Here is a 27,945-nt window from a genome sequence, read left to right as displayed (position 1 = left end):
ATTTAGTCAGTTCCTTTTTTAAAACTGGAATTCATCTAGCTTTATTTGTATGATTTGAGGGTGAAGAGACATTTTTTCAAGTTCATGGGTTCATAAAGACAGCATATCTTCTTTTTTTGTAAATATAATGTGCCTCATTCCCTTTTGTAAAACTAGTCTTCTGTGCTTGCTAGTCAGTTCCTTTTTAAAACTGGAATTCATCTAGCTTCATTTGTATGATCTGAGGGTGGAGAGACAACATTTTTTCAAGTTCATGGGTTCAATTCCAGTCCTATTGGCAACCCATCTGTTGAGATGGCTTTTCTGCTGCCTAGTGCTTTTGTTCTTCCATGGAAAAAGAGGAGGAGTTTATCTCCCCTCCTACTGCATCCTGGCACTTTGGAGCTTTATTCTGCACTACTTAGGATAGCCAACTGATCAGGAAAAAATGATGTGGCTGCTTCTGTGCCTCCAATAACAAAATGATCTGCCAAAATCAAAAGATAAACATTTTCATGATAAACATCCATTGCTGAAAACTAAAGTGCTAAGGGGAAAGTTGCAGGGGCTTGTAAAACAGCTGGCAACCTTACCTCGTCTTTGGAGGTGTCTGAGAATAATGAAGGCAGATAGGATTTCATAATTTTCTTTTGTTCCAATGCAGTTTCTAGTGATATATCTTCGGTTTCCTTTTGGTGCAAGGTGGACTGGTTCATTCAGGCATGCTATGAAGGGTAGCAGTTTGGATTGATCTCTGATAGGAATTTGACAATCTGATTCAGTCTCTACAAAGAGAACCAACTGGGTATAGTGGTTGAGAGCGGCTGACTCTAATCTGGAGAACTGGGTTTGATTCCCCACTCCTCCACATGCAGCCAGCGGGTGACCTTGGGTCAGTCACAGTTCTCTCAAGGGCAGTACTCGAGAGAGCTCTCAGCCCCACCTACCTCACAGGGTGTCTGCTGTGGGGAGAGGAAGGGAAGGAGACTGTAAGCTAGGCTTGCCAAATCCCCCCGGGGGGCAAGGAAACCCCCGCCCCAGAGGCCCGTTCCCCGCCGCTGGGGATCGGACCCCGGGGGGAACCCCACCCCGATGTGCATGTCCCCAGGAAGTAACGTGACGATGCCGGGCACGCTGGGGGCGGGGCCACGGTCATCCGAGGGAAAACTCTATGGTTTTTCTGGTGCGAAGATCTGACTTGGGAACCCTACTGTAAGCTGTTCCGAGACTCCTTCAGGTAGTGAAGAGCAGGGTATAAAACCAACTCTTCTTCTTCAAATTAAAACTGTTACTTAACTCTTGACCCATTTAATTTCCTATCTTGGCTTTGAATTAATTCCCTTTGCACAATTTGGATCTCGAAGCTTCTGGCTCGGTTTGGAGCAATCTAGCTGAAATGGCTTCAGCATCTAACCAATTTACCCCTCCTACACTCTATAAACTAATATACATCCTTGGGTCATGGGAAGGAGGAAAGAATTATGGAAGAAAACTAGCATTAAGTAAAGAAGGAGTTTTGAAACTTTTGATTATCAATTAGATTAAGTCTGCAGGTTTGGGGTTTCTTCTGTCAGCACTGTTGGGTTGTAGTTCTGTCTCAGTACCAGAATTTGCTTGTTCCCATAAACTGATTGTGCTTAGAAGAGGGTGGGGGATATGGAGACAGCTGTAGCTGAAACCTGAGATGACGAAGTTTGGAAAGCAGCATTGATGGTGAAAAAAAAATAGCTTATTGAAGGTAACTAGTATGGTTTCAATCCTGAGTGAAGCAAACAGCATACAGTTACCAACTCGGAGTCAGGAAATTCCTGGAGATTTGGGGGTGGAATTTGGGGAGGGTGGAGTTTGGGGTACCTGAGCTTTGCTGACTAGCAAAGCACCCAGAATGGCCAAAGTGCTAGTATGGAGGATAAGACCAAGAGGGGGCTGACAGAAGGAACCATGGACACCAGAAGAAACACTGTTGCTATAGTGTTTTTTGCAAGAAAGAGGCAGGAAGAACAGCAGTAGACAGTGCCTTTTGAGGCAGGAAGAAAAGTGTGGGAAAATGCCTTGAGGGTGATAGCAGCAAAAAAAAGCAGGTTGGAGGGCCACACAGAAAGAGCTCAGGGGCCACAGGTTGTGGACCTCTGCCATAGAGACTACCCTCCAAAGTTTGTCTGGAAATCGGTTGTCATAGAGGGCGCCACTTGGATGTTGGCAACCCTATGCACCAACGTGCCAAATGTACAGTGGAATGCATTGTGATCAGTAACACTAAAAGACAGATAGTACTGTATTTCAACTGTACCTTTGTGCTTGGAGCAACCTCACCCATCCATGGTTCACAATTGTGGCTACTTGAGATAAAGGCTGTCATGTTCAAGTAGTAATTTTTAAACCTTGTCATATTATGCACTACTAATTTAGTTTACACATTTTATACAACCTCAGAAGTTTTCAAAATTAAAATGAAGTCCCTATGCTGTGCTGCACTTCTTCTGAAACACAGCATGAAGGAAAGAAGACAACTTGTTTGGTAGCAGGCAGCACTGCTCTTTGCACATATTCCAAACCAATTAAATGCTTGAACAACCTTAGACTGGTAGTGAGAGAGAGCATTCAGAGACAATAGCAATGCCTACGTCTTCCTTCACTTTCTACATTCTGGAATCCCCCCGTCATGCCTCTGGAACACTGTAAAAAGCATTGGACGGGGCTGTTAGGAAGTGTGTCAGAAAACATAGTGGGAGGATATGAGGATATCTCAGAGAAAATTCCAGATAGTCTTGATGTATTTCCCCCCCCCCCCCCCAAAAAAAAAAGTGATAGATTCAGGGGGACTTGGGGAGAGAGAGAGTGTATACTTGCCCTGTTTGGAGTTTGTTGCATTCATGACCACTGACTTTAGTACATCCAGAGAATATGTCAAAGCTCATCCCGAGAATGGTGATGTTACTTTAACATGGTGCTTCAGTTGAACAATAAAATCCTAGCTAGGGTACATGAGAGTTTATTGTTGAAACATGTTTGGCTCACTTAACAAAATAATGCACAGGAATGAAATAGGGACAATATATCTTTAATTTTTTTTTAGTATTACATTATATTCTTATAAAAAGGTGCAGATAAAAAGGATGCTACAGGTTTTGTACATTTAATTCATTTATATTTTTAATTTGACCAACAAATGAGGAGACACCAAAGCATTAGAGAAGCAAGGCCAACCCACAGTAGGGCTTTCTTAGTCAATGTGGGAGGGGACACTCCCCAGGTAACACACAACATCACTTAAGGCAGGGTTGTTACCTCTGAGTACACTTCAGAAAAGTGTGCTTTTCCCCCCCTTATACAAATGCATACACACAGGTGGTATAGTGACAGTGGCCTTTGTTACTGCTCTTGAGGAAGATGAGACCAAAATGTTGGTATTAAGCTTGAGCAACTGTAGGTGAAATGAGAATGTGATCATGTACCAGGGTCTATTTTCAATGTTAGCTTACATGGTGCAGAACATGGTGGAAAAAATAGGCTAAGCAGCAAGTCTTCAACATGTCACGGACCTTGTAGATGTGGGCGACAGTTATCTCTCCCCAGTTGAGGCGAGAAGCAAACACCTGACAAGGCACTCAGAGGCTGCTTATGTATTGTAGTATGCATTAGAGTGACACTAATACTTTGGACTTGATTTGACTTCTACTTGGGAAAATATTTGGCCTCCACTGGATAAATGGATTCTGAAGCCCTTCTGACCTTGATAAACTTGCACTCCAGGAGAAGCATGAACACATTCATGGAGCAATATAACAAGTTGACATACCCACCCCCTCATCCAGCCTGTTCCAGAATTGCCAAGTACAACACCCTGCTTGCTCCTAATGCCCTGGTGTAGTCTCAATAGTCATAGCTGCAATGTAGCGAATACACAAAAATAGCAACTAAAATAAGGCAAAATAAATAGAGGTGCTTCATTTACAGGTTTCCCCTAAAAATGTAATTTTTTTTAATTCAAAAGGGCTCTTTTTTAAAAAAACCCTGCATACATCATGTACATCACAGAACTGTACAACTGTTCTTTCCCTTCATGGAAACTCCTAAGTTATTGGACTACAACTTGATAGAAGAAAAATCTACACAAAGTGGTGAAGGTTGAGGAGGTAATCTTCTCTAGGATAACCTCCCCTCTTACCCTCTCCTACATCCCATCTCAAACACTGAACATGTGACCGCAGTGCTTCGGAAGGCCATGGAAACATGAGTTTTCTAATGACGAGCTGCAGTAAGTGTTTCCCACGTTGCGGGGGGGGGGAGAGATTTGGCTTTATTTTTCCTTGCAGCACATGGAATGCCTTTTCAGAAGGACAGCAAAAACAGCTTTGTTTCAAGAACTGTTTCAGAAGGAAATTATTAATTCCAATCTCTCAATCCAGTAAATCTATTGGCTTGAATTCCTAGCATTCAGCTTTCGCTATTAATCAGCGATACTTTCAGAAATACTTAATTAGGAGCATACATTCCTGTAATTGTTTTCCTGTAATACAAGAGTTCCCTCTGTGTCACTTGCATGATTTGAAAAGCTGCATGTGTGATGGGGGGGAACACTAGCAACAATTTACACAGCCACAATAACAACAGGGTTTCATAGGAATAAATAAAAGGTGTAGGCCGGATAAGGTAAGATAAATTTAATATGTATTATGTCTTGCTTTTAACATACTCGTAGGTCGTTACTGTACTTATACATGAGGGTGAAATAGTCAAGACCTGACACAACATGGCAAGGAGCATAATGAACTGGAAATCATGATTTCTATTTCCTTTAAACAAGCAAATTGCCAATAGGCTGTAAGCCAACACCTACCCTCACAGAAAAGAGATTGTGCTTGTTACAGCCCGTTGGCAGATAGAACTCTTCATTATGAGGGTGTTGCCAAAATATATGCAAACACATACTTCAATTAGGTGAGCTCTGGGTTGTGTGGCACCTGTATCTCCCTTTTCTTTGTCCAATTGCATCCTTAGCTGGTTCTGACATTCTTCCTGTAGCAAATGCTATTGGTGGACCTCTCAATGAGGTCCAGTCTAAACATTATACTTCCCCCATTCCTTATTAGTGACATGATGTGTGGTTTACATGCCAGGTGTGTTGGCACATGATCACAGCATGTTTTCTTTTTTAAAAAATCTATTATCACATGCTTTCTCTATCCTCTCTTGTGAAATTCTGGAGGTTTCATATCCCATGACTAACTTCCTAAGTAAGTTACTGAAGCTGCATCAGAAGCCAGTGCTTTGAAAAGAAGCAGTGCTTCAGAAAGGGTACATTGAGACAGAATCTAGCCACTCCAAAAACATATCTTAGGCTTTAGGAAATGGTGTCATCATGTGATCATTAGAGAGTTTCAGGCTGGAAGAAGTCCCATGTGGCATTAAACCAAGATTCCAATGAAAGGATAAGTCTACAGCAGGTGAAGGAGACAAGATGTATGTAAATACCTTCTGGGCAACCAGGGAAAGCCAATCATTAGGTGCTCTGGGAAAAACTCCATTAAAATGGGAACTTTCCAGAGATTAAGAGAGAAGGTCAACCCACTCTTCAGTTACAGAATGTACAACACCGTCCACAGAGACAGAGTATTCAGAGTTAAGCTGCTACATTTATGCAAGTGAGTGCTCTCACATGTTGCTGCTGTGGCTTCAGTGATGTGGGCATATCAAAATGGCAAATGCAGTTTGGTAGTACTGATGGTCATCGTGGTTGCATCTAAGGCTCAAATTTTCACATGGGCATAACTTCTGCTGAAAGCAGTGGCACCTACTCTTGAACAAACAACCTGGGTGTCGTTTTTGGTCTCGAACAAGCACTCGTTTCTTCTGTATGATGGAACTCAACTGTACCTACTTCTACAGTTTCTGACCTTCCAAAATATACATTCTGTTGGAAACGGTAGCTTACTTTTATGAGCTATTCACATAGACTGGCATATCTCATCAATAAAGAAATGATGCCAGTCCAGCAAATCTTTTGACAAAAAAAATGAATGAAACCTACATTAAGCATAATTCCATTTTAGCTGTACTGTTACACACATATTGCAAAGACTCTAATATGTTCACTTAGCTTGGCACAGAGAAATGAAGATCTGCTATCCTTAAAACAGGAGCTGCCAACCTTGTTTTTAACAAAAGCTCTTTCTCAGTAATGGAAAATATCCCAAGTCTGTCCTAGTAGGTAGTGCCAGGTGTAGACAAAAATCTAAAGATATTCCCTTATTTTTTTCTTCTTTCCAGGTTTTTCTTATTTCCTTTTCTTTTTTATTATACTGTTTGTGCTTTTTGGGTTTCCTTCTTTTTTATGTATGTTGTTCAAAAAATCTTAATAAAAGTTGAAATTTGAAAAAGAAGATATCCCAAGCTATTCCCCACCACCACATTACCAATTTTTGTTCTTTCTAGTTACAGAACCCGGAGTACAAAGAGTACCAGAAATGAAGCTCATCAGCTAAGCGACAAATAGAAAAATCCTATGAAACAAAAGCCTTTTAAATATTGCCTAGAGGAGATCCGTTTACAATCTTTTCCTGGATTTTCTAGGTGATGCAGAAGCTACCTGCAGGAGTCCCCTGCATTAGAAGCTACCAGAATGACATCATTAGAACTGCCATATAAAAAGAGAGAAATACTAGCTCCACCAACAGAACTAGACTGAAGCCCAGCCCAACTCGATGCAGGATATGTGGGGGGGGGGGGACAGATGAGGACTCTGTGCAAATGATAATAGAAACAACAGCCTCTCAAATATTACTTGTTTAATGGTGAAAATCTGTGTATCCTCTGCAGAGCTGCATCAGCCTAAACTCACTGTGAGCTTAAGACGGTGTAACTGTGCACAGGACTGTGGTGTTAACTTGGCAAAACCCTCCAGCTATCATACAGTCCATTCTGCCCTGCCTTGCCACAGTGAAGAAGTATTGTGTGATCTGAGTAGTAGCTTGATCCATAAGCAGTTGTTGCATTAGGGGAAACAACACAATCAAATTAATGTGATACAGGCTTCATCAGATTTTACTTTCTCCCTCTACTTACAGGAGACTGAGTCAAGAGCTTTCCCTCATGATGTCTGTTACAGGCCCTAAGTTACTGGGAACAAAACACAGGAAAAAAGAAAGAAGCATCACAGAAGAAAACCCAAAGTTTATGTTCTGACAAATTGTGACCTTGCTTCTCACTATGGCACATATTGCTTCAGTGCAATGGCTATGACATGATGAAATTAGAGTCCAGGGGCACCTTTAAGACCAACAAAGTTTTATTCAAGGGGCGAGCTTTTGTGTGCACGCACACTTTGTCAGACAATGAAATGGAATTACAGAATGACAAGCTTTTTATCTGTTAAAAAACATCTTCACTACTTTGCAGGCTAATTTAACAAGCCACCCTGTATATATACAAGTACGATCTGTAATTCCATTTCATTGTCTGACGAATTGTGTGTGCACACGAAAGCTCACCCCCTTGAATAAAACTTTGTTCGTCTTAAAGGGGCCACAGGACTTTAACTTTGTTCTGTTGCTTCAGACCAACATGGCTGCTCACCCGGATCTATGACATGAAGAGTAGAAGCAAAATACTACATCTCTACTGCTGACAGCTGCAAAGAGTTTAAAATAGCACTTACATTTTTTTTCTTTAAAACCATCCACAGAAAAAATATTCCCAAAAGTACAGCCCTTCAAAATCTGGAAAAGTTTTGTTTTAAACACATCTAAAAACAAATCCTTTAAAAAGGTACCTGTCTGTTTGCAAACAGAGGTTTTAAATTAGGTGTTTCAAATGAGGTCTCTTAAAAATAGAAGTCATGAAGCGGAGAGCAATGTGCCCAGCCCTTGTATGATCCAGCTCGTCACCATTAGTGTAAAGCAGAAGTGTCATGTTGTGGAATGTCACGAATTGGAGGATTTAGAGGTGGGACACTTCAAACACAGTATAAAAAAGAAATTACAGTTTAGACAGATTCTTTTGTTTTTGCTTATCCCCAGAGCTGAGTATTTGGTTTAGTTGTGTGACCAAAACACACACACACACCCTTGCAGTCTTTAAATATTGTTTGCATAGAATACTGTTTGGACAGTGCTTGAGATAACAGGAATTTTCTACTCTACAGACTCAAGGTTAAGTCTGAAATTAAATAACATTTGGAGACAAACTAAAGCAGGAGTTTAAAGTGACAATTTGAGCCTTTGTTGGATTCTCCAGGATCCCTTGGATTTCCTTCTTTCTTAAGTGCAGTCTTTTGCCAGAAAATGGTTGGAGTGTCTCACATCCAGTCCTATCCCCCTCATTTTCCTCTTGCCACTGGAGGGAAGATAATCTAATGTTCACATAGAAAAGGAAACCAGAGCCAAGAAACCTTGCATGGTCCACTTCTACTGCTGCACTAGCCACAAGGGTACACTGAAACAGTAACAAAATCCAAATTAAAGGCCCTTTCTCTGTTTTTCCTGTGCACATTAGATTTTTGTGTGTGTATAATCAATTATTATTGGATTTCTTATCTGTGATCTCCAGAGTTCTTTTCAAGAATCACATTTAGGCCCATCACCTGTTTTACTCTTCTTAGCCCTATCTCTCCATACCAAATGAAGAAGTCCTTCAGTTCCAGGGCTACCAACTGATAACTTCATCTATCATTATTAACCTTATGCAGCACTTGCCAGGAATGGTGAGCTTTTGAGGTGGCCAGCCCATTAAATGAAAGCTCCAGTTCATACCAGTGAAGTTACGGCTGCCCATAAATGATTACCACTTTCAACCATCAGACAGCTCCATTTGTCTATTTAATTCCTGTTCAATGAACAGTTTTGTTGTGCTAACAAAAGTGATGCAGATTTGCATGTGGGATTATTCATGGACCACATTGCTCAGCAATGACAACAGATCTGGCTTGGACCAAATGTGGTATCTCTTCCTTAAACACCATGGCAAAACTTCTGTTTTAAAATATGTGGTTCATTCTTTCTCATTTTATCATAACTTGGCACATCCCTGAAGACTCAGTATATCCCTGAAGACTCAAATGGTTCCAGAAAAAAATAAGGAGTTTTGCAAACAGTTCACGTAACTGCAAGCTAGGCAGTTCTATCAACTTCCTCTGACACAATATCACTTGCTTTTCATATCATAAGCCACAACATCACGATCCATGAGATCAAAAGCATTTATCAGGTTCTGATCACTGGCCTTCTGTAAATCCAGTGGAAGAATGGAACTGCAGTACTGTAGAGCCACTCCATCACTAACTCCTGAAAGCCAAGCCAAACCATGAATAAGGAGCATGGAGTTTCAGAACCAGCCTGAGACTGACTTGCATTTTCTCAGCAAGACTGAGAGTGGGTTTTGTATGTATATACTTTGGCACAGAGTAAATCATGTTCTTCTTCCCCCCTCTTCGTATTTGGCTCCCGAGACCCAACAGTGTAGGGCTTAACTGAATCTGCAGGGAAAGTTTCAAGAAGTGAAATGTATCCATCAAAAACAACATCTCTGTGACAAATCCCTTGGATGCTACAGAGGCACTTTTAGAACCATTCCCAATTAGATGACTAAGGAAGAGAGCAAGACAGGAGGGCATGCTCATCGTGGAAAATCAAACAAAGCCATGGGCTAGCCAGATCTCCTGAGGGAATACACTAGCCAGTCTCCATCATCTTGTTTGGCTCTTTGCTGTGATCTTCTTTCTTTCATGGTTCTCTTGGCTTTTCCATCCCTCTCTTGTGCTCTCCTTTAATAATTGAGCTTTGACACAGTCCGTTCCCGGCTTGTCTCCAAACTTTGGTTTCCTGAACGTTTGCGGTTACGCTTGAGCTTTGATAAGTCCTTGTCAAAAACCTCGCCTGACCTCAGCGCGGACACGAGATCATCAAACTCTCCTCCTCCCTCCTCAGAGATGCTGCTGCCCTTTGCTTTCTTTTGTCGCCTCTCCTTCTCTCGTTGCTCCTTTAGCTGTTGGGAAAAGATAGATGGACTGAGATTACACAGCAGCTCAGCAGAAAACATACCACTGTTCATCCCTTAGGATAGCTTTAAACGCGCTACTATATTCATTGCTTCTTAGTTTAGAATTATTCCTAATCAGCAAGTAATATGAAGTTCTGGCTCTAAGAGAATTTAAGAGAAGTCCCACTGAAGGCCAGCCAGTTGGCTCAGAAATCCACATATGGTTAAGGTGTATGGTTAAGGGCATTAAGGTGGTGGCCATGTCTTATTAATAAATTATCTTGAACGACGGGTGAGTAGTTTAGTGGCCAAGTATGCAGATGACACCAAATTATTCAGGATGGTGAAAGCCAAGGCTGACTGTGAAGAGCTCCAAGAGGACCTCCACAACCTGGGTGAGTGGGTGATAGTGTGGCCAATGATGTTCATTGTTGGTAAGTGCAAGGTTGGGGGGGGGATCTGAACTTCAAGTAAAGGCTAATGGGATCTGAACTAGCTGAGAACAAGAGGGGAAAAGATCTTGGGATCATAGTGGGTAGCCCAGTGAAAGTGTCAACCCAGTCTGCCACAGTGAAAAGGGCAAACTCTAGGTTAGGGATTATTAGGAAACGGATTGAGATTAAAATGGGCGCTATTGTAATGCCCCTGTATAGATCTGTGGTGCAGCCTCACTTGGAATACTGTGTATAGTTCTGGTCACCCTATCTCCAAAAGGACATTGCAGAGCTGGAAAAACTACAGAGAAGGGTAACCAAGATGACTCGGGGCCTGGAGCACCTTCCCTAGGAGGAAAGGCTGAAGAGTCTGGGGCTTTTCAGTTTAGAAAAGAGACAACTACGGGAGGACATGATAGAGCTTGATAAACTAATGCATGGGTTGGAAAGAATTGACAAAGATAACTTTCTCTCCCTCTCCCAAAATACTAGAACTCAAGGACATCCAATGAAGCTGATGGGCAGGAGGTTCGGGATGGACAAAAGGAAATAATACTTTACACAGAGAGTGATTAAAATGTGGAATTCACTCTCAGAGTACGTAGTGATGGCCACAGGAATAAACAGCTTTAAAAGAGGATTAGATAGATTAATGGAGGATACGTCTATCAATGGCTACTAACTGTGGTGACTGAGGGGAACCTCCTCCTTCAGATGCACTAAGCCTCTGAATCCCAAAACCAGAAGGCAAAATCAGGGGAAGGCCTTGGCCTCTATGCCCTCTTGTTAGCCCTCCAGAGGAACTACCTGGCCACTGTGTGAGACAGGATACTGGACTAGATGTACTATTGGTGTGATCCAGCAGGGCTCTTCTTACGTTCTTTTTCTTCATTTCGAACACATCGTGTTCAAAGTAGACCACTTCAGGACTTGGAAATTCCACTCCCATTTAAAAATGCAAGCTTCTATACATCATGCTCTTGTGGCAAAGCTATAGAACTGCTGACTTTAAAAAGAGGTACATATACAAAAGGATCAAGTAAAAAAGTCAAAGTTATTAGATATATCCACATTTGATTTTGAGAGAAGGGAGAGAATAAGGAATAAGGTACCACATTAAAGATATTAATGTGAGATATTAATGGGCAAAATGTTAATTGCAAAGGGATCAAACAGTGGTACAACAGATCTTAATTTTAATTTCAGAGCAGGAGATACTCTGAGAAACAAACAATATATAATGCGGGAAATCATGATCAGATCTTCAGTGCTGCGGATGGTTTTTTTAAGCTTTTTAAAACATTCAAATCAGCCATATAGGGTGTTTCTTTGGCTGAAGGCGTGCCACTGGTGACAAGGGTGTTCAACCCTTCCTGCTGTCGCAATTTCTTCTCAAGCTGCTACTAGCTCAGGGAGGGCAGAAATATAGTGAAAGTCACCGTACTTGTATCTCCCCCCCCCCATACTAAGCAACTTTAAGGGGAGGGAGGCAAAGCTGACTGGAGAAACAGCAAGGGGGAAGCAATGCTAGACGCCCCTTTCCCAGCTCTGCTTTCCCAACTTTCCCAACCCTGCTTCCACTGACAAATTAGCAGCCCCAAAGTAAACAAAAAAAATCCAAGTGATCTGATCACAAATCTCTTGTGTTGTATCTACCCTGGCCCTTTAAAAATGCCAACTCTAAAGTGAAAAGGCCTTTCGAAAAGGTAATTCAGTCTGTAAGCCACAGCCTATTTCTTTGGAATAAATTTTGTATTAAAGCCACTGGGACCACTCTTGGATAAATGAGTGGTAAGGTATAGCTAAATTTGCAAAAATGCACGTCATTCTGTGAAGGAAACAACAAAGAAGCAAGACATTTGCTCTTAAACCTACTGCATCCCCATGAGACTGAAAATTTAAAAGAGGAGGAGGAAAGTGGAAACATTCCTCCCACACACAGGAAGTGAGTGTAAGATGTGACCCCTGACTTACTGAATTCAGTGGATAAGATCCCACTGATTTCACTGGAGTCAGAACTGCATCCTAAGTCATGACCCATCACCCTCCCTTTGCTGGCTGTGCACAGTCCTGTCCCACAACCATCTAACTGTCCCCTATTCCCAGTCAATGACCCTTCACTCTTGGGAATGAAATTCTGTTCTCCCTCCCCTGCCATACGTGGGCCGTGCCAGCATTTCTTCCTTGCAATGACTGTAAAACTGTTCATTACTATTGTACGCTCATTAACTGAAGCCAAGTCTTGACCTTTCATACTACGCACAACTGTAAGAGCATTCATTGTCAAAGACCTGCGGAATTTCTTGGAAACAGACTTCCCCGCCCAATCCTTCTGAGGGAGACAGAGAAATTTTGGAAATATCAAGAAGTAGAAATGCAGCCCTCGTTCTTAGCAAGGCTGGAGTTATCATAGCTGTTAGGGTTAAAGTGCTGATAACATGAAAGGAGACAAAAGAATGCTGAGGAGCCATTCTCAGGCTTTGGGAAATCAGGAGGTTAGAGAAGGAGGTCAGTTAGTTCACATGAACACCCCCCCCCCAGGGATCCATGCATCAGAGCCTCAGCAGCAGAATCCACAAAGCAAATCAAGCAGCTCACTAGAGCTTAGAGAACTGGTTTGCTAGAGCCAAAAAACAACTTACAGTAGCTTTGCTATTAAAGAAAGCAGTTTAAAAAAGACTTCCAGTTCCAAGCACTTCTAACTTCAACAATAGAAATGAGACCCTTCGTGCTATTGGGAAAAGGGTAGGCAAATGGGATGCCCAAGCATGGGATAAATAGGATTAGGAGAAACAGTTCGGGGAAAAACTTACCATATACAAGCAATTAAGATTTGGAAAGGGGGAGGGCAGAGGCAGGCACCTGGGCAATTTGGGACATCATCAACTTAAGGAAAAAGAAACAGAATAATGATGTATTCTGTACAGAAGGAAAGATAGGCAAGGGATACATCGTCCAAGGTCAGACCTGGTCAAACACAGGACCTTCCTTCTCCATACGACATTCAAGCCCAAGAGCAGCCCCTCCCCCCACTCCTCCCTGCATAAACTACTGTATAATACTACGAAGCAGGAGGGATTCTGTTTAGAAGACTGTGGGCACGTGCTTGCTGCAGGCCAAGGACTGATATCCAATCCCAATTATGCTCATAGTTCCCCGTGGCTGAACTATGGTAAAATGGTTCGTCACATATAGTTTGGATTTCAGGAAAGCAAATGTTGACAAACGTAAAGTTACTCTGGGTAGAATCCCATGGGCAGAAACACTTAAGGAGAAGGGAGTTCAAGAGGGGTGGGAGTTTCTTAAAAGCGAAATATTGAAGGCACAAACGATTCCTGTAAGGAGGGAAAATGGGAGAAGCCTAAAGAAGCCAAGGTGGCGCCATAAGCAGCTTTCTAAAGGCCTGAGGAATAAAAAAGACTCCTTTAGGAAATGGAATGAGGGCCTTATAACCAAGGATGAATATAAACAAATAACCAGGGCTTGTAGAGAGAGAGAGTTAGGAAAGCTAAAGCTCAGTACAAGCTTAGGCTAGCGAAAGACACTAAAAACAACAACTAAGGGTTATTTTCTTATGTTCCAAGTAAGAAAAAGAGCAAGGCCATGGTAGGACCATTGCGGGGGCAGGAAAGGGTAAGGGTGGACTGAAAGTTAAATATGAGCAGCCAGTGTGATGCGGCAACAAAAATGGCTAATGCAGTCTTGGGGTGTATCAACAGAGGCATAACATCCAAATTACAAGATGTCATAGTTCCACTGTACACTACATTGGTCAGGCCGCAGCTGGAGTATTGTGTGCAGTTCTGAAGGCCTCACTTCAAAAAGGATGTGGACAGAATGGAGTGCGTGCAGAGAAGAGCAACGAGGATGATCGGGGGCCTGGAGACCAAGGAAAGGCTGAGGGACTTGGGAATGCTTAGTCTGGAGAAGAGGAAGTTGAGGGGGGACATGATTGCTCTCTTTAAGTATCTGAAGGGCTGTCACTTGGAGGAGGACAGGGAACTGTTCCTGTTGGCAGCAGAGGATAGGACTCGCAATCATGGGTTTAAATTAAGGGAGGGAAAGTACTGGCTGGATATTAGGAAAAACTTTTTTACAGTAAGAGTTGCGCAACAGTGGAATCAGCTGCCTAGGGAGGTGATGAGCTCCCCCTCACTGACAGTCTTTAAAGCAGCATCTGGACAAACACTTGTCAGGGATACTCTAGGCTGATCCTGCACTGAGCAGTAGGTTGGACTAGATGGCCTGTATGGCCCCTTTCAATTCTGTGATTCTATAGTGAAGAGAGGGCAGACTACTTTTCCTACTTTTCCTCAGTCTTCTCTTGTGAGGAAAATGGTACTCAACATGACAAAAACAGAAACATGATGAGGGAAGGGAGTTGCAGCCTAGGGTTGGCATAGGGGTAGTACATAAACACCTAGTTTCTTTAAATGAAACAAAGTCCTTGGGGCCAGATGAACTGCATCCAAGGGTACTACAAGAACTCGCAGGTGTAAGTTCTGAGCCTCTGTCCATTATTTTTGAGAATTCTTGGAGAACAGGTGAGGTGCCAGAAGGCGGGCAAATGTTGTCCCCATCTTCAAGAAGGGGAAAAGGGAGGATCCAGATAACTACCAACCCATCAGATTGACATCTATACCTGGGAAAATTTTAGAACCAATAATCAAACAGACAGTTCTTGTGCATTTAGAAAGGATGTCTGTGATCACTAAGAGACAGCATGGGTTTCTCAAGAACAAGTCATGTCAGATTAACCTTATCTCTTTCTTTGAGAAAGTTACTACCTTGCTGGATCGGGGGAATGCTGTACACATAGTTCATCTTGAATTCAGTAAGGCTTTTGACAAAGTTCCACATAATATTCTTGTTGACAAGTTGGTAAAATGTGGTTTGGATCTGTGGATCTGTAACTGGTTGACAGATCGCATCCAAAGAGTGCTTGCTAATAGTTCCTTATCCTCTTGGAGACGAGTGACTAGTGGAGTGCCTCAAGGATCTGTCCTGGACCCTGTTTTGTTCAACATCTTTATAAACTATTTGGATGAAGGAACAGAGGGAATGCTTATTAAATTTGCAGATGATACTAAATTGGGAGGGGAAGCAAATACAGTAGAAGACAGTCAGGATACAGGATGACCTTGATAGGCTGAAAAACTGGGCTAAAACAAATAAAATTAATTTCAGTGGGGATAAATGTAAAGTTCTGCATTTAGATAGGAAAAATCAAATGCATAATTATAGGATGGGGGAGACTTGTCCTGGCACTGCAGTAGTATGTGTGAAAAGGATCTGGGGGTCTTAGTACACTGAACATGAGTCAGCAGTGTGACGTTGTAGCTAAAAAGGCAAATGCCATTTTGGGCTGTATCAACTGAAGTATAGTGTCCAGATCATGTGAAGTGATGGTATAGCTTTACTCTGCTCTGGTTAGACCTCACCTAGAGTATTGTGTTCAGTTTTGGGCACCACCATTTAAGAAGGATATAGACAAGCTGGATCGTGTCCAGAGGAGGGTTGAAGGAGCTGGGTATGTTTAGCCTGGAGAGAAGACAACTGAGAGTTGATATGATAACCATCTTCAAGTACTTGAAGGGCTGTCATATAGAGGATGGTGTGAAGTTGTTTTCTGTTGCCCCAGAAGGTTGGACCAAAACCAGTGGGTTGAAATTAAATCAGAAGAGTTTTCGGCTAAACATTAGGAAGAACTTCCTGACAGTTAGAGCCATGCCTCAGTGGAATAGGCTTCCTCAGAAGGTGATGGGCTCTCCTTCTTTGGAAGTTTTCAAACAGAGGCTAGATGGCCATCAGATAGCAATGCTGAACTTAGGCAGATCATGAGAATGGAGGTGCTTAGTTCTCGTGGCCCTTTCTTACATGTCCAAGGAAATGCTGATCACCACTTTGGGGTCAGGTAGCATTTTTCCTCAGGCCAGTTTGGCCAGGGATCCTGGAGGTTTTTTTTTTTTTTGGCTATCTTCAGGGCATGAAGCAAGGGTCACTGGGGGTGTATGGGGAAGAGGTATTTGTGAATTTCCTGCATTGTTCAGGGGGTTGGACTAGATGACACTAGAAGTCCTTTTCAACTTATAATTCTATGTATTTAAGTGGTTTATATGAGCTGGTGATTCATTGCCTTGTTTCTGTTTCTGTTTCTTTTATGGTTTTTACATATCATCTGTCCCATATGTTCAGCATGCTATGTACCTTATGCGGCCCAGATTCATCTTTATTAGAGCCCTTTGAGGTAGATCACTATTATTTCCTTGTTACAGAGACAAAAAATGAGAGATTTGCCCAAAGCCGTTCTGTAAACTTTGGCTGAGATAAAATTTGAAATTTCTGATTGTTGAATTACATTTTGCTGGTTTCAAATCAGCAGCAGTCATTATATCCTAGGTCCAGAAAATTGCACTGCATGGGATGCTAATTATTTGTAATTACTCTCACTAGCTGACATCTCCAAGTTTCTCTATCAGTATTACACAGACACTTCCATGAAGAATTTCATTATATACAAGTAATGTACAGCACAGACCCTCAAAGCAAACTAGGTCCTAGAGTAATAACTAGTCACAGATGCAATTCTCTGGAACCAATATTTCAGCTACTTTTATGTGCCAAACAGGAAGACTGAATATTTGGAACTTGGTAATGTCAAAAATGGCATCATCCACCTCTCACCATGTGATTCAGTGGCAGTGACTGATTTCTCAGCTTCGTTGCTCTCTTGCTTCCTATTGCAAGGATACTGGATCCTTCCACTGGTATCTAACCTCTCCACTGCAGCCAGTGTTATTTTCCATACTGTCTGCAGTGTACTCCTGGGGAGCATAGCATCTTATTAACATGCAGACATCACACTATTAGGAGTGAGCGAAAGGAACGAATTATCCCAAGCACTCTGTGTTACCGAAGAATTCATGCAGTGTTGATGGAGACATGATGTAAACTCAGGTCAGGCAAACAAGCAGGACAGCTCGCAGTGGAGAGGAAAGATATGTTCCTCTGGTTTCCTTGAGCTGCTGGAATAAGTGGCTTCCGAGAAGATAGCAGAAGACAATTCTCCCTGTTTTACCCCAGCCCTTGAACCCTCACCATAGCTTCCATGCGTGCCCTGCGCTCCTCCTCTTCTTTCTTCTTCCTCATATTCTCCAGATCTTGCTTGGCTTCTGTGAATGACTGCAGGAAGGTGTCAAAGATGCCAAAAAATTCATCTGGCTGCATCCTACCATCATTCTCTCCAAAGTGCTTCAGCGCCTTGGCATACTGTTAGGGAAAAGAAGAAGGGGGGTGGGGAGGAAACATATACACTGACAATTAGAACTAGAAAGAAAAGGCATAAATGCATGTGAACTGGAACAAGTCTTGTGTTCCTTTTACTGCTGTTGAAGATTTGTTTTACTGCTCTGTAGCACAAGGGAGTTCACACATCATTCTATGTAGCTCTCCTGGGACAGTTGTCCCAGTTTCAGAGAGATGGTGTAAGTTTAGAAAAGGTGACACAATAAGGACTCTGGCTAAGCCCCTGCAAGAAACAGCAAAATGATTAAGTCGGGCAGAAGCACAGTTCTTCTGGGTGGAATACCCTTTAGCTTATTTAGCACAATGGCTAAACCTGCTGTCGGCACATCACTCCCTCATGTGCCAGGACATGAAAGGGAATATGTTTCAACACAAAAAGAACTGTGGGTTGAAAAGAAACTTGAACATAGCCTGTGATCCTGAGAATATGGACTTGGATCCAGTGGTGATTTCTGTCACACACACGCACACCTGTCGCAGCCCCCCAACCCTCCCCCCAATGCTGCTTCTGGATAGCAGGGGCCCTCAGGAACAACATAAGGGGGAAGTTGGGCAAAAATTGCCTTCCCTTAATTCATAGAACTCCTCTGCTGGATTGAAGTCATCACCAATCATAAGACCTGTTTTGTTTGTTTGCTTTGTAGAAAGATGCACAGCAGCAGATCAGGTATTTTAATACTTGGATGTTAACAGGCTCTGTAATCCAGGGAAGGAGTGCTATTTATTTGTGAGGGAGGAGGACAATGATTAAACAGTACCTTATTTCCCCCCCCCCATCTCTCTACCTTCTGTAATAATCAGGGGCAAAGCCAATTTTAAGAGATACTTTAATAATACCTAGGGGTATTGGCACTCTGCCATGCAATCTATCATACAAGTGACTTTATAATCAATATAAAATATTGCTTCCTAGGAGACAAGATACAATGAATAGGCCATGCAGATGATGAATGGAGAAGAGAGCGCGGTAGTCCCATGCTTACTCTTTTTTTAAAAAAAAAAGTGTGAAAACATCACAAGTGGCCTTTCTTTCACAAGGGCTGTGAGAAGCTTTGGTAGCTTCCAGCTGGCAAGAGATCACTCACAGGGCAGCCATGATTTGGATTTTGTGAAATCACAGAAGCAGTTACTGGATATTTTCCCCCATTAGTCCTCTGAAATGCACATTCTTGCCAATACATATACATTTATGCTGCTCACATGCATCAACTTATGTGGTTTAGACTAGGATTCAAATCTTCAAACTCAAAGACACTCTTATACAAGATCAAAACATAAATATATTTCACATCATATACACCTTCCTTAGAAAACCATTTCAATTCTATTTATTTATTTAGTACTGAGACTTTTACCCCACCCTCCCCACCGAGGCAGCCTCAGGGCGGCTTACGTAAGGAAACAATAGAACAACAATAATATCAATATCAATATAAAATACAAGATAAAATTATTAAAACATTAACATATTGATGGCGATATAGCTATGGTATGGTAAAGTGCATTTAGAAATATACAATCGAGAGTCCAATCTCGGCTGGCTCAGGCTGGCAGTAAATTTGGCACAGGGCAGAGGTGGCAACGTGCAACTCCTTACCTGAATGCCTGATGGAAGAGCTCCGTTTTCATGGTCCTGCAGAACTGTGAGAGGTCCCGCAGGGCCCTGATCTCCTTCAGAAGCTCATTCCAATAGGTTGGAGCTGCTACAGAAAACGCCCTGGTCCTAGTTGATACCAGCCTGGCATCCTTCAGGCCAGGGAGGGCCAAGCGATTTTGCGACCCTGATTGTAGTGCTCTCTGGGGAACATATGGGGAAAGGTGGTCCCTCAGGTAGGTAGGTCCCTGACTATAAAGAGCTTTAAAGGTCAAAAGCAGCACCTTGAAGTGAATCCGGTATGCTATTGGCAGCTAGTGCAATGACTTTAGCACAGGCTGGATGTGCTCCCATATAGGGAGACCCATCAGCAGCCTGGCCACCACATTTTGCACCAGCTGCAGCTTCCAGAGTTGCGCCAAGGGCAGCCCCATGTAGAGAGCATTACAGTAGTCCAGCCTCGAGGTGACCATAGCGTGGATCATTGTTGCTAGATCATTGCATTCGAGGAAGGGAACCGTTTAATCAGCCGGAGGTGGTAAAAGGCTGCCTTGGCAGTGGCTGCTACCTGGCCCTCCATTGTTAAGGAGGCATCCAGGAGCACTCCCAAACTCCTGACCCTCGGCGCTGGCACCAACGGCACCCCATCAAAGGCCGGTAGTGGGATCCCTACCCCCGATCCGCTCCGACTCAGGCACAGGACCTCCGTCTTCGTCGGATTCAATTTCAATTGACTCAGTCTAAGCCATCCAGCCACATCCTGTAATGCCCGGTCCAGGTCTTCCGGGGTAGAGTCGGACTGACTGCCCAACAACAGATAGAGCTGGGTGTCATCTGCATATTGGTGACACCCTAGCCCATGCCTCTGGGCAAGGGGGCGCATATAGATGTTAAATAGCATCGGGGAAAGCACCGCCCCCTGAGGCACTCCGCAGATTAGCGGGCGCCTTCAGGACAGCTGCTCCCCCAGAGCCACCCTTTGTCCCCAACCTTGGAGAAAGAAGACGAGCCATTGCAAGGCAAGCCCCTGAATCCCCATGTTGGCAAAGCGGTGGGCCAGTAGCTGGTGGTCATCTGTGTCGAACGCTGCTGGCAGGTCCAACAACAACAGCACCGTGATCCCGCCCCGATCCAGATGCTTCCGGAGGTCATCTGTGAGGGCAACCAGTGTTGTTTCCGTCCCTGGGCGGAAGCTGGACTGGAAGGGATCTAGCATGGAAATGTCATCCATAAAGCTCTGCAACTGTATCGCCACCGCCCTGTCAATTAATTCTATACAACCAAGAATGATAATGTAAGTAATATCTGCTGTGTTCACAAGGCCATAGTAGGATACTTGCAACGTGGCATCATTATCTTGCCTGCAGGCTATTGTGGCCTGTCCTACCAGGCCAGGTCAGTCTGATGATCACCACATGTTACTCCATGGCACCGAGCTGATGAACTGTCTGAGGATAGTTGTGAACAGATTATGTGGACCCTTTTCTCTCAGTTGCACATAGGGTTGCATGCTTTTTGTTTCCTTACCATTTCCAAAGAACCCAGAATGTCAAATACAAAATTACGAAGTGGTCTGCAAGTTTTTCAGTTCTCTAGAGCTCCCCTTCAGACTGGATGTTCAGGCCTGTTGCCTCTCATCCATCACCACTATGAGCAGCACATGAGCTCTCTGAGCAAGGGAGCCCCAGTGACAAGGAAATATCATAGCAACAAAACATCTGGGGGGAAAGGCTAACAGGCATGAGAGTTCAGCAACTGTACAAGTTTACCAGCAGGCTAAGGAAGCCAGGGAGCTGCGGTGGCTCAAGTGGTTAAGACGCTGAACTGCAGGCTGTGGAAGGTCAGTAGTTCAGCAGTTCGAGACCTGGGTTGCCGCATGACGGAGTGAGCTCCCGTCTCTAGTTCCAGCTCCTGCCAACCTAGCAGTTCGAAAGCAAGAAATTGCAAGTAGATAAATAGGGACCACTTCAGTGGGAAGGTAACAGCGTTCCGTGCGCCTTGGTGTTTAGTCATGCCAGCCACATGACCACGGAAACGTCTTCGGACAGCGCTGGCTCTTCGGCTTTGAAACGGAGATGAGCACCGCAACCCTAGAGTCGGACTCAACTGGCTTTCGAGCAAGGGAACCTTTACCTTTAAGGAAGCCAGAGCACTAGACTCTGTTCTGGGAGAGAAGTAGTCAAATGGCAATTGGTCATACCCAGGTGGATAGAGAGAGCATATCCGTCTCTCCCTCTGAATTGCAGAGTCATTATTCAATGACTATCTTTTTACATGGTTTCTGCCATCTGGAACTCTCTGTTACCCACTTACATGATAAGGCTCCAGTCACAGGAATCAAAAACAATGGTACTGTGAGGTACCATAAGAATAAGTGTAAAGGTGGGAGCGGTGGCGCAGGCAATACAATGTCTGCTTTAACATCTGTAGCGAACAGCCTCAATGGCTGTTCGAATCCCCACCGCGGCCGGAGTGAGCTCCCGTCCCCCGTCCCAGCTCCCGCCAACCCAGCGGTTCGAAAGATAAAATAAACAAGTAGATAAATGGGTACCTGCCCTAGGTGGTAGGGGTCACCCACCTCCTGGTTCCGTGCCAGGAGTGTTGGCAGCAGCGATGGAAGCAAAAAAAAAAAAAAGGCGGCGGCGGCAGCAACAATGGCGGCTGACTCTCCAGCGACCAGACCTGGTGGAGGCGGAGCGAACGCTGAGACGTGAGACGCAGGCAGAACGCAGAACGGCGCAAACGCAGGACGGCGCAGCGCGGCTGGAGCCGGAAGGACGTGAGCCGAAGCTGCAGCCAGAAGAACGGTCGCGCGCAGAAGGGAACAACAGAGCCTGCCGGAAAGGTGGTCACCGGGTATCCAGAAAGACGCCGGAAAAAGAACAACGCTCGTAGCCCGCCGGAAAGAGAGAGAACCGTGCTGCCAACAGGGTGTCGGTAGGAAGCCCCCTCCCCCATGCAAATGTGGCCCTAGGTAGGATAACAACTACTGTATATGTTAGTAGTAATCTGTAAACCGCTCTGAGACCCGTTAGGGGTCATGGGCGGTATATAAGTGCAATGTAAATAAAAATAATAATAATTTAAAAAGTGATGTATACTAGGGCAAAATAACTTTCAGTATACGGTGATAGCGTCTTTGAGCTGGTGGTAATTGATCAGGAAAGAAACTTTGGGGTTGTGGTGGACAGCTCACTCTACAGATCAACTCAGTCTGCAGCAGCAGTGAAATAACAAAAATTGATGCCAGAGATTATTAATAACTAGCCTGATACCCGTGCTTCGCTATGGTATTTAAGTTCCGTAAATCCAGTTATAATACTGATGATGTGAAATTTGAAATGTGGCATTTGTTGTGGGAATTCTAACAGAGAAGATTGTAGTGTAAGAAATGAAGTGAGACATACGTCCTTTTTTCTCTACTGAAGGATCTCTCTGTAGACCACATTGGTGGTTCTGCCCTCAAGCGCTAGGATCACCAGGCTGCTTGATGAGTTCACTCTGGAGAAGGCCACATAGAACTGTCCATTTAAGAAGCAGTCATCATTTAAGAAGCAGGGATCATGTTTCTCAGAAATCTCTTCGGGGGGGGGGGGTTGACGTCATGGTAGGAATGCACTCCTCTTATTTTGGGTTTCTTGGTACAGGGGTTTGGCCTAGGCATTGAATTTAGGGGGGATGGCATACCTTCCCCCCCTTTTCTTTCTTTTTTTTTTACAAAAATGCTTCTCATTTATGTTACATTTTAGAACTGGGACATAACTACATATTCAAAACACCATCCGAGCAATCAGATATTAAGCAAGTTCATATGAACCAGTTTTCTAGAACCCACATTGTGAGAAGTTAAATAACCTAATAAAGAAAACCAGTTTTCTACAAATTTGTAGTATATTTCCATTGTGCCAAACTGGTTCTCTCACCAAAATGAAGTGAAACATACGTACTTTCCCCCCCCCTCTACTGAAGGACATCTCTGTAGACCACATTGGTGGTTCTGCCCTCAGGTGCTAGGATCACCAGGCTGCTTGGTGAGCCCACTCTGGAGCAGGCCACATAGAACTGTACATTTAAGAAGCAGTCGTCTGTTAAGTAAACTCCTGCCACCTTCCACAAATGTGATGGCTTCTCTATTTGTGTTCCTGGATTGTTTTGCTCATATGGAGACTGTGTTGTTCTGAGCACCTCAGGGTGATCTTGCTGCTACTTGGCCTGTGCAGCTCAGTGCTCTGCAGGAGTACTATGTGCAAATGTCTTTGCCGCATTCCTAAGTCGCCTCCTCCTTGTAGAGTTGGTGTATATGGCTCGATGTTTGCCAGGAGCTTTCTTAGGGGCAGGAAGAGGTGTGAGGGGGAGTTGGTATGAGGGAGTGGTGATGTGGTGGACTGTCCAGTGTAGGAAGGGGAGGGGGGAGGAGTATTAGAAGCCACTGTGGAGGTGGAGCTGGCAGGATCACTAAGGCGTTACTGCTGGTGCGGGCTCCCTCATGGCTTTAAGCACCCTGCAACTGCTGCTGCACCTGACAGACAACTGCCTGTTACGTGTAGGAGGTGGGGGAAGTGTGTTGGAAGCCATCAGAGAGGCTGGGCCAGCAGCATTACAGCACCTCATAGGTGATGGTTGGCCACTCCTGATTTCCTCAACTGTCATTAGCTCTATGCAGTCTCCTGTAACTGTTGTTTTTACCTCAGAACACTGAGCTCTGCAGCTGACCAATCAGAGAGTGGGGGGTGCAAGGAGTCAGCAGCCTGGCAGCCGCATAGGAATCAATGGGGGGAGCACTTTTTACCCGTTTTGACCCTCTTAGGGGTTGAATTTCTAAAAATCCTTTCTTAGTGAGCATCTACGTCATGGTAGGAGCGCTCTCCACGAATTTTGTGTTTCTAGGTCCAGTGGTTTGGCCTGGGCGTTGATTTTACAGTGAGGGGACTTTCTTTTATATATATATATATAGATAGAAGGGAAGGAAAACAAAACAGCCAGTATTGCAATGTCCTTGTAAAGATCTATAGTGCAGCAGCATTTAGAATACTGTCACCGTACCTCAGAAGGGATACTGTAGTAGTGACAAAAAGGGCACTCAAAATAAAAGAGTTGGAGCACCTTGATGACAAAGGATATATATATATATAGATAGAAGGGAAGGAAAACAAAACAGCCAGTATTGCAATGTCCTTGTAAAGATCTATAGTGCAGCAGCATTTAGAATACTGTCACCGTACCTCAGAAGGGATACTGTAGTAGTGACAAAAAGGGCACTCAAAATAAAAGAGTTGGAGCACCTTGATGACAAAGGAAGGCTAAGCAGTTGAGAACTTTTAAAGATGACATAAGAAATGTATGAAATTATACATAAGGTGGAGGAAGTGCATACAGAGAACTATTTCTTCCTCTCCCAATCTACTATAATTCACATGCGCCCCATTAAGCTGATGTGCAAACTGATTCAGAATAGACAAAAGGAAGTATTTTTTTCACACCAAGATTAATTAATTTCACACCAGTGGATGCAGTGATGGTCACTAGTTTATTTGGCTGTAAAAGACGACTAATTGGATTCATCGAGGATAGGTCCCATCAGTGACTACTCGTCACAGTGACTAAATGTAGCTTCCATGTTTGAATATTAGTGCTGGAGGCCAATAACAGGGGCAGGCAAGGGCATTTGATTAGGTGCTGTGTGAAACAAGATGCTGGACTAAATGGACCATTGTTTTTATCCAGCATGGTTGCTCATATATTCACCGGTTATTTGTTCCAATGGCAGCTTGGAAGTAAAATTCTTAAGCATCAACAGGCTTCTTTATAAGGTGAACATTTATCAGTTTTAGCACATCAACCTGGTAACTGGACATTAACTCTGAGCTCATGTGTGCATTATATATTATACACATACTGAAAATAACACACCACTCTTATTTGAGATTGTGAACTATGTATCCCTGGAGATTCATCTTGTACTTGAGACAGCTGCAACCAGTCTCTTGCCTCTGTCTGTCATTCCCGATCCTTATCCCTGAAACACTGAGGGAGGTTATGATTCTGACAATTATGTGAGAGGCCACGTTAAAGGATAATGGTTGGACAATAACTCTAAAATGCAGAGGGAGAGACAGTTAGGCCCTGTCAACTGCCACTCAGCTTCTTCCCTCCTAGATCAGGCTTCATTGGTGCCCATTTTAAAAATAAACCTACTTTTAACTCTGAAATTGCATGTTTTCCTCTTCCTCCATGGTCCTCTACCTTTTCTGTCATATCTATTAGTCCCAAATTAGATGTGATGGTAAATGTGTGGAAAAATAGCAGCTACACATCTATCACTACTGTAAATTCTAATAGAAAATATCCTATTATGACATCATGCCACTCTATGTTTCCCCAGCATGTTAGAAGTAGCCAATGTAGTGGAATGACATCTGGACGTAAGCTCTACTAGAACAGAAGGGAGGAGGAGGAGAGAACTAGATGCTTGGCAGCTGTGTATTAAATCCTTGTCAGCCTATGTCTCTGTTGGACCATACAATCAGCCAAAGCTGATCTATCCCTGAAAAGTTATGAAGCTAAATGGATTCCTGAACTGTTTGATAGATGTACTCTGGGTTTCGTGTACACTTCTACAACACACTGCTCCCTACATAAGAGTTCTCACTCAGTCATCATGTCTAATTGGCACTGAGCAGTTATTCATGTCAATATTCTACCCCTCTCCCAAATCTAGACATTGTTTCCTTGGCCAGTTACTGTCCTATATTCAGCAATTGTTTTGGATAGCTAGCTAGTTGAGTGGATCGATTGCTCCATGTACACAGAATTCTTATCAAGGAAAATCTTTGCCAGTCTGGATTTTGTCCTGTGCATGGCATGTGCTTTGGGAGGAAGATCTCATAGTTAGGACTGTAATGGGAAGGTGCACCTTCATAACTCTGAATGTATTCAACCGTCTAATGTTAGAACTGACAGTTTCGTACTAATAATCCAGGGACCATCACCCTTGCCACGGTACTATACCCTTGACTTGCTGAACACTCCCTTCTGATTGCCCCTACCTGACTGATTCCTTCACTCCCGCATCCACTCTCATCTCCCCCAGGAGAGACCAATTCTTTTGCCACCATGTCCTGACCTCTCACCCATGACTAAAAACACAGCAAAATTTAACACGGGCTTCATGCTGTTTTGCTTCGTAACACAAGAGAAGTAGATGTGTTTTTTTGGTTAAAATAAATTAATTTCTCAAGTTATCACTCCTCCATCTCATGCCATAACAGGTCTGTCGTTCAGTGCCAGCATCCCTCCCACGGCCAAACTTTCCACTGAATTTCCCCCTTCAGCCAAAGCAAATAGTTTAGACAGTTGTTTATTTTATAAAGTTGTTTCAACAAGGAGATGGAAAGTGGAATAGCAGCACATGATCACGGCTACTCCTGCCAATGAAATTAAGTGGCTTCAGAGACTATTTGAGATAGCCAGAACGGGGGCCCCATCTGACTGGAAAAGAGCAATGATGGAAACAGTCCCACAACGCTGCACTGCTACTTGGAGTGGGAAAGGGAAGAGAAGAATGACACACAGCATCTTGTCTAAACAAACTGAGCATTCCTCTGATGAAGGGAGCTTTGATTCTCAAAAGCCTATACTCTGAATATCTTGTTGGTCTCTGAGGTGCTACTGGACTCACATCTAGCTGCTCTACTGCAAACCAACACAGCTACCCTCTGAAACGATCAAAGGTCCTGTTACTTAAGATCCAGTTTGATGACCCAGAAGTCCAAGGAGACCTCAAATCTTTTAAGTTCCATGAAGCGGCTCATGTAACTATTCGCAGGAGTGGTCACGTGAACAGTGCAATGGCAGTGGATGGAGTTCATAGAAGATGGCTTCTGGGAGCAAGGTGGGCTTCTAAAACCTGCCATTCAATCTGCACGACAGTGGCTGACATAACAGAAACATGAGCTATGTTTAGCCCCAAAGGCAGACGGGGATGTTAAAATGGCCTAGGAGCAAGCTGAGTCAGGCTGCTGTAGTGAAGACAGCCAGAGGCTTGCCTGTACCTTTCTTCTAAGCCACAAGTGTTTTGGTCCAAGCGAGCCTATGGTTGTCATGAGATCAGAAGACATTGGAAGAGATGCAGGAGGGGGTGACAGGTGAATCTATCGCTTGGCTGGGTCTGAATGGTGCTGCCAGTGCCCCTGGGGTTCAGCTTGGTTCACTGATCGCTGCCAGCAGCCCTCCTGAACAGCAGCCCACCAATAACTCTCACAGCAAAGTAAAGGGCCAACACACCTGTTTGGCCCTCAGTGGCCAGCTATGTGAAGTAGGCACATGGAATAAATATTTCAAGAATGATGCCATAAAGTGCTTTAGGTGCCCACTGGGGAGAAAAGAGAGAGATAAGTGTCTAAATAACCTGAATCTGAACACCTTGCCTCATATACCATTTACAAGACCTACACTAAAAGTTCAGACGTGACAAATAATTTTTTTAAGTACATAATTTATCTTTTCCCCTCAAATATTTGCTGCATGGATTTTGTTTAAGTATTCCTATACTTCAGTCAAGCACACATTCCTCATTCGTGTCCTTTTTTTTTTTAGAGGCACACATTTTTTCTTACATGTTGCAGATTTTTTAGTGCCTTCTCCTGCCTCAGTTTAATG

At 43.6% G+C, this 27,945-nt stretch overlaps 1 protein-coding gene across 1 annotated transcript; it reads right to left on the bottom strand.

Annotated features, from left to right (window-relative positions):
* Positions 1 to 9,327: 9,327 nt before the first annotated feature.
* LOC107115405 (disheveled-associated activator of morphogenesis 2-like) lies at positions 9,328 to 17,641 on the bottom strand. The gene is made up of 2 exons (XM_015417103.1): positions 17,487 to 17,641; positions 9,328 to 9,960 (listed from the first exon to the last, which is right to left on the bottom strand). Exons 1-2 carry the CDS (start codon positions 17,613 to 17,615, stop codon positions 9,742 to 9,744), a joined length of 348 nt encoding a protein of 115 aa, XP_015272589.1. The 5' UTR covers positions 17,616 to 17,641; the 3' UTR covers positions 9,328 to 9,741.
* Between the last annotated feature and the right edge of the window lie 10,304 nt (positions 17,642 to 27,945).

Source organism: Gekko japonicus, unplaced genomic scaffold (assembly GCF_001447785.1).
Source record: "Gekko japonicus isolate JY-2015 unplaced genomic scaffold, Gekko_japonicus_V1.1 scaffold867, whole genome shotgun sequence".
Classification (NCBI taxonomy): domain Eukaryota; kingdom Metazoa; phylum Chordata; class Lepidosauria; order Squamata; family Gekkonidae; genus Gekko; species Gekko japonicus.
The sequence above is the reverse complement of the archived record's forward strand: the minus strand, read 5'-3'. Positions and strand labels throughout refer to the sequence as shown.